The following is a 13492-nucleotide window of genomic DNA, read 5'->3' on the forward strand; positions in this document are numbered from 1 at the left end:
TGGATACTAGACAATAGAGAAAGTGATGTGATGGCTGGCGCAGGGTGAGACTCATGCTGAAAAGTCCATTTCTCCCCTAACCTTTTCTGTGACATTGAGTTGCTGGTTTGCCCTGGGGACAAATGACCTCCTCGTTGTTGAGCATGACAGAAGACTGCTACTGCAAATTATCCTCAGTTTGTTAAATGATTAACCTCAGCTCCATGCCAAACACAGAGCCAGCTTTCCTTACCAACCTGTCCCAGCTGCCCTCTTCTTAATGCTGCCTCCCCAGCACACAACAGCATAAAAATAGGACTCTGGCCATGTTTAGTCTTGCTCAGAGTCACTGCTGGAATGGTACTCCTCAGAATCACTTTCAAAGTTAATTTCGGTTTCAGTCAGAACTTGAACATAACATTTCTTCGCATGCTTTGACAGGCTGTTGCTTGCTTCTTTGTTCTTCATTGTCAAGCTCTGTAGACCTCGGATACCATCTTGAAGCAGACCCCACGTCTTACCTTACGTTAAAACACATTGAGCCTTTATTAATTAGAAACATTCAGAAACATTGTAATGTATGCCAAGTATAACAAATACATACCTGATGTCACATTAGAAAGCTGGGATGACATCTGCTTCAGGGTGTCTGCACGGGTGCAAAGAGACTTCCAATGTTTGTTCATCTCAGCTATAAGAATCCTCATCTCCTCCTCAAGTCTCCTTACTGCCATCACAATGTCGAACGCTTTCCTCTTTGTCCTTAGATCTACAGAGTCTGAAATACATAGATGAAACATAAGTCAGTTGTAATTAAGATTAGCATTTCAATATTTTCTGGGGTTACAATCGAGCCATGACAGATTTTGTCCTACTATGTGACTATTTCACAAAGTCAATGGAATTGTGTACATACCACCGTGTGTAAGCTGCCATGGCCAAACAATCTCGTCAGAAAGAATGGTGTCCAATGTCAGTTGTTCTGCATTAGGAACCAAGGTGTTGTACTTTTCCACTACAGAAGTTAAGATTTTTTTTTCCTCCCTGATCTTTCGGCGGATTCGGGCACGTCCTTTGCATCCGTCACTATCCTTATAAAGACGCTGGGACCTCCTCTTAACACTTGCCACCAGCTCCTCTATGCGGTTGGCAACAGCGGCAACATCAGCATCATTTGGGGATGTTGTTGCTGAGAGGAAGAAATTAAGAGATAAGAAATATGCTTCTTGATTCCATGAAAAAATATTTTTGGTGTATGAGCAAAATAAAGCCTCAACAATCTTTTCATATTTCTCTGTAACTGAGAGGCTACACTTGTAGCTAAGTTTGAGTATAGTTAGGTTAGCTAGGTTCTTTATTGTCCCCATGGGGATAATCTTGTCCACACGTCATCAGCAATCAGAGTATGTGCTCTTTGACTACGATTACAATGAGCCTCTTTGGAATTGCAGCCAAGCTTAGTCAGAAGTGATACATCAAGCACCATATCAAACAGTATAAAACAGTATATCCTACCTTCTGCCCACTCATTGACATCAAAGATCCACTTCTCCAGTTGACTGTCTGAGATGTCCATTACCGTTTTCATGGCCTCCAGGTTATGCAACTGGCCTTGCAGGGCTATTTTGGCCTTCAAACATAAATGACAATGAGGGAAACGCCTACAACTTTGACAATTGTTTATAAGGATTGTGAAGTACCTTCACTATTAGAAAACCACATACAATACTAATTAAATATACAGTATATTCGTATATATGTGGACTATGAATATATGTGGTATGAACATTTAATATTTTATTTTACAATATCGCTATGCATTTTGCATAAGGGAAAACTGGTGTCTTTACCTTCCGATATCGGCGGGCAAGGGTAGAAGCCAAGTTGTCAAACTTTTGTTGGTTCCAGCGCATGGCCATGATCGTCAGCATGTCTATGCGTCCTGCAAAAATAAAAAAATATGAGATTATCACCTTTCTTTCCAGTAGCAGTAGGAGAAGAAACTGTGCAGACAATAATAACTTACAGTACTTTGGAACTATTAATCTGCTGTCTTGTGCCAGTTGATTACTGTCCCATGAAAGGGTTGCACAGGATAGTGAAGAAATAGCATGAAACAGTGGCGCAGGACAGTAGTCAAATGGCTTAGAGCACTATGGCAGGACAGTAGGTGAATGGTACTCTGATGTGTATTTTTTATATCGCACTGCCCTTCCTTATTATCCTCACGTCAAATAAAATAGGATGATGGTATTGTAATCGATCCATCCATTTATGTTGAATATTCTGAGCTTTATATTTTCAGAGTCAGCATATATGCATGAGCTCAAAGTGGCTCACCATTGTCATCAGGATAAAAATTTACTGGTTACCTTACCTGCTTTTGACATGTGCTTTGTCGTAACAGCAATCCTTGAGAGGAAGGCGTTACACTGCTCCACCTCTTCCCCAAGAGTCGAACCAGCCCCCTCCTGATATGCTCCACTCCATTTTACCTTTAAAAAAAAAAAAAAAAAAAAAAAAACTAAGTGGCAACAATATTATGCAGGAATTCAGGGAAAGAAAATGTCATGGACAATCATTTTTTCTTACCTCACATTTGAAATCATGAGCTTTGGCATGAAAAACAGAAAGAAATGGCCTCATGGTGAGGAGATCCTGAAGCTCAGGGCATTTCTCTGCCACTCTCTGGAGGTAAGGCCAGTACTTGCATGCCACATCCATTGCAAAAAATGTAACTGGTTTACAGGCCATTTGCTTTTGGAGGTACAGGGGGTAGGCAAAAATCTCCCCCCTGAACATATTGAGGGCACGAAGCAGAACCCCATGACGACATACAGCGAGTTCCAGGCCCTCCTCGTCTGTTTTTCCTGAGGACTTCTGAGACGTTTCACGCGCCGCTGACCATTGCCCTCCACAGACACCTCTTCCAGAGACCTAAAACATGGAAGATGGTTAACAGTCCAAACTTGTTCAAACAAAGTCCTCTGTAGGACGTGGTGTTTTATAGGTAAATATAGTGAAGTTGTGCAAGTTTACATGACTGGTTGAGGTATGGACATAGTCCACGAATTTTGCGACGTCATCATCATTCGCGATGAACACGCCATCAAAGATGGCTTTTTCCTCCGATCTAAATAAAAGAGATACATATTAACTTTAAATATTCATATGATTTTGAATTCACAGCAGTTACTTTCAAAGTAATGGACCGTCAATGCACACACAGTACCTTGCTGCACTCTTGAATCTGTAGTGCTTACGGTTTCCATCAACGGATACTGCAAGCATGTCTGGGCTGCACGCTGGGCAGTCAAAGTGGTCCTCCTGGCATAATTTTTCCACTTCGAATCGGACAGCTTCCCACTGCAAGAAGCTTTTCCGGAAGCTGTCTGCTGTGATGTTTCCGCTCTGTTTCAAAGAAGAGTTTAGTAAAAGAGAACAAAAGACAACAATACTCACTTAAGTAAAATGTTCTAAATGGATGCATTTTGGGATGTTTGTACAAACTTTGTTACCACTCCTTAGAATACATATCGAAGGAAATAAACAATGTGTAAACTTCACTCATACACTATACACTGGTGTATTTGGGGGACCTGGCCATTAAACATACAGGATAGTTTGACATTCAGTCTAAATCTAAACGCAAAGAGAGCTACAACGGCTTCCATACTGTTTAGAAGTAAGCCTGTGCAATGTTTAGCCCATTAATCCAAGGGAACACTTCTGGGATCAGGAAATGATATTGGGGAGAAGATGTCAAAGTCAGTAGCCATTGGAGTTGAATTTGAGATCTTCAGAATGACCTGTTTTTTCATAAATGTCTCAGTGCAAACTGCTGATGAGAGAACATGAGTTTATGGTTGTCTATAAAGGGTCTAATGGCTCTTTTCATGTGTGCTATCATCATCATCATGCCCTCATAGTATTATATATGGAGTTACGAAATTATTACCACAAATACTTACACGGCCAAAGCGAACAGTGCGTTGATCCAGCATTCTAAGAAATGCTTGGCTAGACATCCCTGGTGCAGCCATCTTCAGCTCTTCAAAAGAAAAAAGGACATCTGTTGCGTACACAGTTGAATAGTGAGAAGTGGCAGGCCAGTAGTCATTATGGATCAGGTCATCCACTCCAGGACTCCAAGTGGCTTCACATGCTTTGCATATAATCTGAGGCAATCTGAGATCATATCGCCCTGGAAAAAGAAGAAAATATATACACAAAGTTAATTATGACAGACCAAAATTTTGTAAGGCACTCTATTGGAAGTCACACTTTTGTCAGGAAAATGAACTATCCCCATTCAAACAAAGGTTAATTGTTTTCCTCCACATAGATGGGCCCAGCCAATCTAATCAACACAAAACCTATTGACACCTCTGGATTTCCATCCATGATAAAGAAAATCAGAGAAAAATCAAAAAGAAAATTCGACAGAAGTGACCCCCACCCAAACCCATAAAGTTCTTCTTACCATTCATTGTAACCACAACTATGGACTGTCCTGCGATGACACTGGACGATACTTGTAGACAACCGCATATTGTCTCTGGCATCTCCAAAGGAACAAGACGCTCTTGAAAAAAAAAAAAAAACACATGGATGAGAATTAAACAATAACATTTATTTACTGGAAACTATTTTAAACAAGATGCACTTGACGGCTTCATCGACCTATCAGAAAACAGCATTTCAGTCTAAGAATTTGACTTAAAAACTACAACTTACCACACTGGGTTAGAACCCTCTCCACAACACAAGTTGTGGGAGGCAATGGATGAAAAAATGCATGTTTCATCGTATCCCTGTTGTGGAACACTTGACCTTGGTGGACCCTGACATCACACTGGCCACAGAGGAATGGGTGTGGTCGGCAGTCACAACAATGGATAACGGCTGGACCATTTCCACAATGTTGGCAGATCCGAGTTGCTGCATGTTGTCGAGCCACCATGGTGTTGACCAGTCGGGGTCTCTCTTTCTCCCACCACCCTGATATGAGGCTCTTTCGAGTCGACCAGTCTGCTGAGGCTTGAAGTGCCGTTTCATCTTCATATATGTCCTCCTCACCCAGTGAGCGTTTAAGCTCTTGAAGGAAGGACTCTGTTAAAACAATGCACAATATTTAAAAACAGTAGTTTATTATAACAAAAGAGAATAGCATTGAACAATTTTATAATAAATGAACATACTGTTTTGAACCAGTGAAGTCAAAATAAATAACACACCTGCAGTAACAGAAGGAAAGTCACTGGTCATTTCCGCACTGGTTTCCGGAGCCCTGACATGAGAGACACCAGTCTTTCGACTCTGGCTTTGACTGGGACCTGCTGTAGCAAAAAAAACAAAAAACAAAGCTGTTGCTTTTTACACTCAATAACACAAACTTTACCTGATGCTAGGCACAGGTACGTAATAATAACCTCAGATATATTCTAATTCAGACCCATGACTTGTGATTATGCTGTATACCTTTCCAAGTCACAAAACTAGATCTGGAGTCTACATTTTAATAAACATTAATGTAAAAAAAATCGTACCTGCTTGTTTCCGGGATGATCTGGGCCTGCCGTAAATAATGTTTCCATCACTGTCCCTCTTAATCCACCTAACATCTTGCTTGCTGTTTGATGGCCGGCTGGTGGACGGATTACTGGTGGAAGGCTGACTGGTGGATGGTTCTGCTTCCTGCATGCCAATGAGCTGTTGGAGGTGAGCTTGATGTTCAGCCTGATCAACAAGGTCACTCATCTCATTCAGGAGACGGTCCATCTCATTATCAGACATGGCACAAAATATAAACACACAGGGACAAAAACAAAACAAAAAAACAACAACAAATAGAGAGACGGGGGGGGGGGGGGGGGGGTAAGACAGCAAGAGAGAGAGAGAACACAATACAACAGTAGAGAGAGGAACAAGATACAAGACAAATGTGGCTCTTAAAAGTGCCTTTTTTTCTCGATGTAATGAGGTGCTGTTTTTTTTAAAGGACAGGGATTAAGGAACCTGCAGAGAAAGAGAAGAACAAATCAAAAAAGAATAGATCACCAAACTACATATTACAATATGAATAACTACTAGACTAAGAAGTTAAGCAAATGCTGCTCTTGTTTATTCATGCAATCACAATATCATAAAAAATGAATGGCTTCAAAAAGAAGTATTTTGAACACATCCTTGTTCTGCTTTAATTCTATATATCCCCAATAACCTTTCCCCCAATAATCATTTACACGTCCAAAATAAAATTGTGTTTATTTCCACACAAAAAAAATGTTGTGTATAGCCTACCATATATATATATATATATATATATATATATATATATATATATATATATATATATATATATATATATATATATATATATATATATATATATATACACACACACTGTATATATGAAGAGTTCAGATGCAAAAGCCTCTAAGTGCCAACTGAAATTTTCTTCTAGAATGATCATTTACAGTATATAAAGCTTGTATATTTAAGTTCAGTAATTTCACTTAAATGACAATTAATAGGTAATTTGCATTGCATTTAAGTGAAATTATATATTATATTATATATTTTATGTAATATTAATACAATTACGAGTTTATAAAAAAAACATGTTGTAGGCATATAGGCTAGCCTATAAACTCGTAATTTTATAAATTTTGGCCGTGTAAATGCTTATTCATTTCTCTTTCTTATGAGACTGTTGTATTTATTTCTCTTTCTTATGAGACTATTGTAAGCGACTTACCGTGGTGGAATCGCGCTGGGCAATGGTTTCTGCGATGGTCGCACACAGTGACGTGTTGCACAAAATTGCGCCAAAATATCAATCATAATTAAAAAGCACAGTCTTAATATTTTTTTATAATATTTTTTTAATATAATTTTAAAGGGGTCAGCATAAATGTCTAAGTGAAGGAAACACGGGTATATTACATTTTACACACAACTTCCCAGAATGCATCCATCACTTTGCCAAAGGATATGTCCATATTAAGCAATAAAAACATTTCTGCAGTAGGCTGTTTAATTTATTACAACATCATAATCAGTAATGAGAAGAAAGTTCTATAAAAGTAGGCTAAGTTTTTTTTTTTTTTTTTTTTTTTTTTTTTTGTCGCATAAAAAGCAAAGTTGTAGGCTATAGGATCACTATAGTATAAGCAATTGCAAATTGAAATACCATCGGCAAAATCCCACCTAAATTAAGGCATGTTTTAAGCCTACAGCAAATATGCAGTCCTGCAATTATGTCGTTTTAATGTAGCCTAAAATTATATTTAAAAAAATAAATAAATAAAAAGGATAGAGAGATAGAAAAAGTCGTGATACCGATTTAGTCAAGGATTTCTGCCCCACGAAAATGTATGGTCACCGCGCCAATTATTGTACAGTAGCCTATGCGCCACACGCTACTGTGAAATACACATTTTCAGCATAATTAATCACCTGAAACCATACTTTCCAGCTGGATGGATAACCCCCATTTCGTCAAAATCCAAAGATGAGGGATTTGCATTCAAATATCGGACGACCCTCTCCGTTGTCAAGCGACGAATAGGGGGTACCCTCAACGTCGGCATTTGGACGTGAGGGGGAAATGATCAAACTATGTGATCTAAAATTATAAAATATCCCATCTAAATTAAGGCATGTGTTAAGCATACAGCAAATATAAAGTCCTGTAAATATGTAATTTTAATGTAGCCCAAAATGATATAAAAAAAGAGAAAGGAAAAGGTCGTGATACCCATTCAGACAAGGGTTTCTGCCTCACGAAAATGTATGCTCACCGCACCAATGAATGATTGTAACAATATGCGCTGCACGCTACTGCAAAATACACATTTGCAGCATAAAATCAGTCGCCTAAAACCATTCTTTCCAGCGCAGGCAAACCACTGGATGTGTAACCCCATTTCGTCAGAATTCAAAGATGAGGGATTTGCACTCAAATCTATCGGACGACCCTCTCCGTTGTCAAGCGACGAATAGGGGGTACCCTCAACGTCGGCATATGGACGTGAGGGGGAAATGATCAAACTATGTGATCTAAAATTATAAAATATTCCACCTAAATTAAGGCATGTGTTAAGCATACAGCAAATATAAAGTCCTGTAAATATGTAATTTTAATGTAGCCCAAAATTATATAAAACAGAGAAAAGAAAAGGTCGTGATACCCATTCAGACAAGGGTTTCTGACCACGAAAATGTATGCTCACCGCACCAATGAATGATTGTAACAATATGCGCTGCACGCTACTGCAAAATACACATTTGCAGCATAAAATCAGTCGCCTAAAACCATTCTTTCCAGCGCAGGCAAACCACTGGATGTGTAACCCCATTTCGTCAGAATTCAAAGATGAGGGATTTGCACTCAAATCTATCGGACGACCCTCTCCGTTGTCAAGCGACGAATAGGGGGTACCCTCAACGTCGGCTTTTGGACGTGAGGGGGAAATGACCAAACGGCAGTATGTGACGAATAGAGGTGAGACCGTGTTGATCAAGTGCAGTGGCTGTTCCCCTGGGCACTTCAACATTGAAAGAGCAATTTTACCTAAAAGAGTAAAGACAGGTGTGGCGTTACGACTTTTTAAAGATGTCATTCAGAGTTTAATTTTATTGTCATTCCTCTGAGTATTTAACAATTGGTGTGAAGGCCACAGGGTGGAAATTATTAAAGCAGGTTGGGTTAGGCTTCTTCGGAACAGGAATGATGGTGGCACTTTTGAGGTAAGTTGGCACTACTGCTTGACTGAATGAAATATTAAAAATGTCTGCAAAAACATAATTTAGTTGTTCTTCACAATCCTTTAAAACATGTCCAGGGATGCTGTCCGGCCCCGCGGTTTTGCGTGTATTAACTCTGGCAAGGGCCTGTTGACAGCCAGAGTTCAAGCATCTGTGCCTGAATGGTGCTACTGACCTCAAAACCTGCGTTAAAGTCATTTAGTTGATCTGGAAAAGAGGAGTCCATTATGACATACCTGCAGGGGAGGGGGCTTGTAGTTGGTGATGTTCTGAAAACCTTGCGACAACCACCGTGGGTTGGACAAACCACCTTTGTCATTCATGAAGTGGCTGTTTAGTTTTTGTGCGCACAGCCTCTTTGCCTTCCTAATCCCCCGAGACAGATTATTCCCTGCTAGTCTGTATGCAGCAGTATCCCCAGATTTAAATGCAGCATTATGTGCCCTCAACAGTGAACAGACTTCTCCAGTTAGCCATGGTTTCTGATCGCCTCTTAATGGCCTTGAACAATGTCACATCATCTATGCATTAACTGACATAACCAATGACGGACTCTGTATGAATTCCTGTAAGTCAGTAATGCCACCCTGTGTTGCTGCCTCTCTAAAAATTACACAATTTGTTCATGCCACAATGCATGCAGGGCGTTTTGTACTATGCTGGCGTCCAGCATGCATTGTGACAATGAAACTTTTGATAGTCACCATTATTGAGATCCATAATGCTGATTATTGAAGTCTGAATGAGGCAATACACCAAAATGTTTTATGGAATGATGCAAAGATCAAGCAAGCCTTAACGTAAGCAACCGCACATAGGCATGCTGATGAAACAAAACAAAAGAAACGAACATTGAAATAATAGGAACAAAACAGCAGCGGTGAAAATCCTAAACCTAAACCAGGCAGCACAGTCTTCAAATGCCCTTAAACAGGTGAATTAATTCACCTGCAAAAGCCCAAATATGAGCTAGAATATACACTGCTCAAAAAAATAAAGGGAACACTTAAACAACACAGATGTTGCAGGCAGCAGAACGTTCTCCACGGCGTCTCCAGACTCTGTCACGTCTGTCACATGTGCTCAGTGTGAACCTGCTTTCATCTGTGAAGAGCACAGGGCGCCAGTGGCGAATTTGTCAATCTTGGTGTTCTCTGGCAAATGCCAAACGTCCTGCACGGTGTTTGGCTGTAAGCACAACCCCCACCTGTGGACGTCGGGCCCTCATACCACCCTCATGGAGTCTGTTTCTGACCGTTTGAGCAGACACATGCACATTTGTGGCCTGCTGGAGGTCATTTTGCAGGGCTCTGGCAGTGCTCCTCCTGCTCCTCCTTGCACAAAGGCAGAGGTAGCGGTCCTGCTGCTGGGTTGTTGCCCTCCTACGGCCTCCTCCACGTCTCCTGATGTACTGGCCTGTCTCCTGGTAGCGCCTCCATGCTCTGGACACTACGCTGACAGGCACAGCAAACCTTCTTGCCACAGCTCGCATTGATGTGCCATCCTGGATGAGCTGCACTACCTGAGCCACTTGTGTGGGTTGTAGACTCCGTCTCATGCTACCACTAGAGTGAAAGCACCGCCAGCATTCAAAAGTGACCAAAACATCAGCCAGGAAGCATAGGAACTGAGAAGTGGTCTGTGGTCACCACCTGCAGAACCACTCCTTTATTGGGGGTGTCTTGCTAATTGCCTATAATTTCAACCTGTTGTCTATTCCATTTGCACAACAGCATTTGAAATTGATTGTCAATCAGTGTTGCTTCCTAAGTGGACAGTTTGATTTTACATAAGTGTGATTGACTTGGAGTTGCATTGTGTTGTTTAAGTGTTCCCTTTATTTTTTTGAGCAGTGTACATGTGAACATTTATTCATCATTGTTGTACAATGATCGCACATACCAAGGATGCAGAGATCGCGCCATTCGTCCAGCAACTAACAGATAAAAGAGTTCACAAAGACGAGCTGGAATACAAAAAGAAACCCGGTAACTATAACTAACTAATTAACACCCCTTAATAATATAAATACAGCCGCAAGAGCTAGAAAGAGACCTACAAGGGAGCTAAGCAGCAATCCACCGGCAATGCTTAGTGCAATACACACAACATGTGGTTGTATCTGGCAAACAGAGCATATTGCCAACGAGTACAGACCCTCAGCACAACGTGTGCTTATCAGCAAACAGCACCGCTCCTGATGAGGGTAACACTGTTAACAGTTTAACATCCTGTAGACTAGAGCACAAACACAAACGGCCGCAGCACTCACCTCCAACCAGGGCACTAGAAAGGCAGTCACACATTGACGCCACCGGGGTGGCAAAACAGCCACCTTAATATACCCCTTGTAACGAGACGCTGATTGCCTGTGTGTATATAGGACAGAGTCAACACACTCAGAGAGGATGCCACTAAACAGTGGTACTTCACTACATAGACAAGGACAAAGAAAAAAAATAATGAAGAACTGAACACAACTGATCAGTACAGTTGGTCTGTGCTTTGGACCAACAACTTTGTTGGTCTTAAGGCACTTTAACTTTAGCACTTTAACCACATTTTCATTAATAACAATTGCTGGACTACAGTGCACATTACCACTCTGTACAAGAGATTCTAAAATCATATCATGAGAGGCAGAGAAATCAAAATCATCAAACCTTGCAAAATAACGTATTTACCTCATTTACATTAAGTCCAGACCCGCAAACACTGTTATTAAGCCAGATTGTTGACTAAATAAACACAATAGTAATGGATGTGCATACCGATACTTTCATTGTTGGTACTTGCCAATACAGATTATTACTGATACCTATATTTTCATTGTATTAGCAATTTTTTATTAGCAAAAATATTGTGTAAAGAAAACAATAGAATATTGTAATGTTATATATAAACAGGGTAATCAATGTAGGATTGAGTGCGAAACAAACACAAATGAATCTTCCAGGTGAATTGTTCAAACATAATTTCTCACAGAACTGAACATTCCAGACACCAAATCACCAACCCCAGAGCCATAAAAGAAGGCTCCAGCCAGCCAGTCTCCGCTGACCAACGAAAACCCCCAGCTAAGAACTTTATGGTCATGCAAGCTTCAAAGAAGATGAGCCCAACTAAAGGAAGAACTGGTCAATGTAAGATAGCTTGGAAAAGAATGATTGGCTCAGAGATAGCACAATTCAGCCCGATCAAGATAACAGCAGAAGCTGCTTGAGCCCACAACATTCCAGACTCCCCCCTCCTTAAGGACCTCTGATAGACCTCAGGGTGTAAAATCGTTTCAAACCACAGAGCTGAGACTTATAGATCAAGATCTGAGATGAAGATCTAAGACAGACAAGTAACCATGTAAAACGCGCAGACGAAATAACCCAAATCAAGATCTGAAGAACATGGGTTAAACAGCTTCATTCAAGCCATCATCTACTCTTCTCAATTTCCTTTCTTTTCTTAGTTTCCTTTCTTTTCCGTTGTGAGTCTCGGTTCTAAGTTAGGTTTTGCGACAAGATTTCGAGCCACGTTTCTTCTGCAAAGCCAGCTTCAAACAAAGACTTTCATTCCGCCAGCACGCCACGTGACTGACCACGTGACCCAGACATCAGGCACGCGGAGACCAGCCAACGAACGGACCGGGAAAACCATAGACATGTATAGAAAGGCTAGATGGCTCAAGGCGGAGTCAGCTGTGTCGTCACTTGGCGGCCATCTTAGGTCAGGAGACTGCGCTGCTGCTCCCTGCTGCTGTGGACGGAAGGTGAGTGACATACGCCAACTAAAATGCTCGTAACTTGCTGAATTCTTGACGGATTTACAAACGGTTTGGTTTCTTACAAACGTTATTAACGTGGCTATAATTCTGAATGCTTAAACATTTTGAACATAATTATTCATATGTATACAGTATAATAGCTACATCTCTGACGTTTATAACAAACCAAACCGTTTGAAAATCGGTAGAAAATTGAGCAAGTTATGGTTATTTAATAGTACATGCAGCATGTTATGAGTGAGCGAGCACCCTGTCGTAAGATGGCCGCCGTGTGCGGATGTCGAGCTCCATTGGCAAGCAGCGCGGACGAGACATCTAGCCTTTATATGATATCTATGGGGAAAACCCTTTACACTCAACAAAAAGGGAATCCCCAAAAGCAAAGACAAGCAAGTACTGCCTCCAGACTCTTAAACTGAACTGGTGTATTTGATACTGATTTAATAACCTAGGAAACGATAAAAGGGTTAAACTAATGATTGATGGTTCATTCAGGTTGTGTTTTATAAGTGCATAGAAACTTGGGATTACATCATCTCACTCTTAAACTCACTCTTAAAACTTAATCTTTCCTTACTCTCTTTCTTTCTGCAACGCGTATGAATGTGTGTGTCTGTGTTAGATATTAGTTTTATGTGTTAGAATAATCAATAAAGTCTTGTTTGTATTTTAAAGAGAAATATTACTTGTTATTGTGCTTACAAATTTAATGTCTTAAACTTCTGATCTAAGTTACCTTGCTAACTATATAGTGTTTCACTATAGTTCGGATATTTATATCCGTTGCAGAGTTGATAATTGCAGCCAGTTCAAATGAACCGCGAACGAGTCATTTGCTCGGTTGTAATAAGTGACTCTTTTGAATTCCCTATAAATTAATTATTAATTCCTTTGAGCTAAATTGTAATCACTACAAATTACAAATATCTTACATATTGGTGGAGAATGATGCGGGAAGTTTAA

General features: G+C 40.3%; 1 protein-coding gene and 1 long non-coding RNA gene across 2 annotated transcripts; both read right to left on the reverse strand.

Moving 5' to 3' along the window:
* Positions 1-309: 309 nt before the first annotated feature.
* LOC308695416 (uncharacterized protein) lies at positions 310-2759 on the reverse strand (the record flags this gene model as incomplete). Its single annotated transcript, XM_081373555.1, has 7 exons — positions 2572-2759; positions 2357-2474; positions 1830-1921; positions 1495-1609; positions 896-1168; positions 584-757; positions 310-500 (listed from the first exon to the last, which is right to left on the reverse strand). The coding sequence occupies exons 1-7, from the start codon at positions 2731-2733 to the stop codon at positions 310-312; spliced, it is 1125 nt and encodes a 374-aa protein (XP_081229681.1). The 5' UTR covers positions 2734-2759.
* Positions 2760-2792: 33 nt separating this feature from the next.
* On the reverse strand, positions 2793-3308 carry LOC308697634. The gene is made up of 3 exons (XR_014030964.1): positions 3212-3308; positions 3019-3112; positions 2793-2916 (listed from the first exon to the last, which is right to left on the reverse strand). It is a non-coding gene; the product is annotated as an uncharacterized lncRNA (long non-coding RNA).
* Between the last annotated feature and the right edge of the window lie 10184 nt (positions 3309-13492).

This window comes from Scardinius erythrophthalmus, assembly GCF_964197995.2.
Source record: "Scardinius erythrophthalmus genome assembly, chromosome: 1".
NCBI classification, from domain to species: domain Eukaryota; kingdom Metazoa; phylum Chordata; class Actinopteri; order Cypriniformes; family Leuciscidae; genus Scardinius; species Scardinius erythrophthalmus.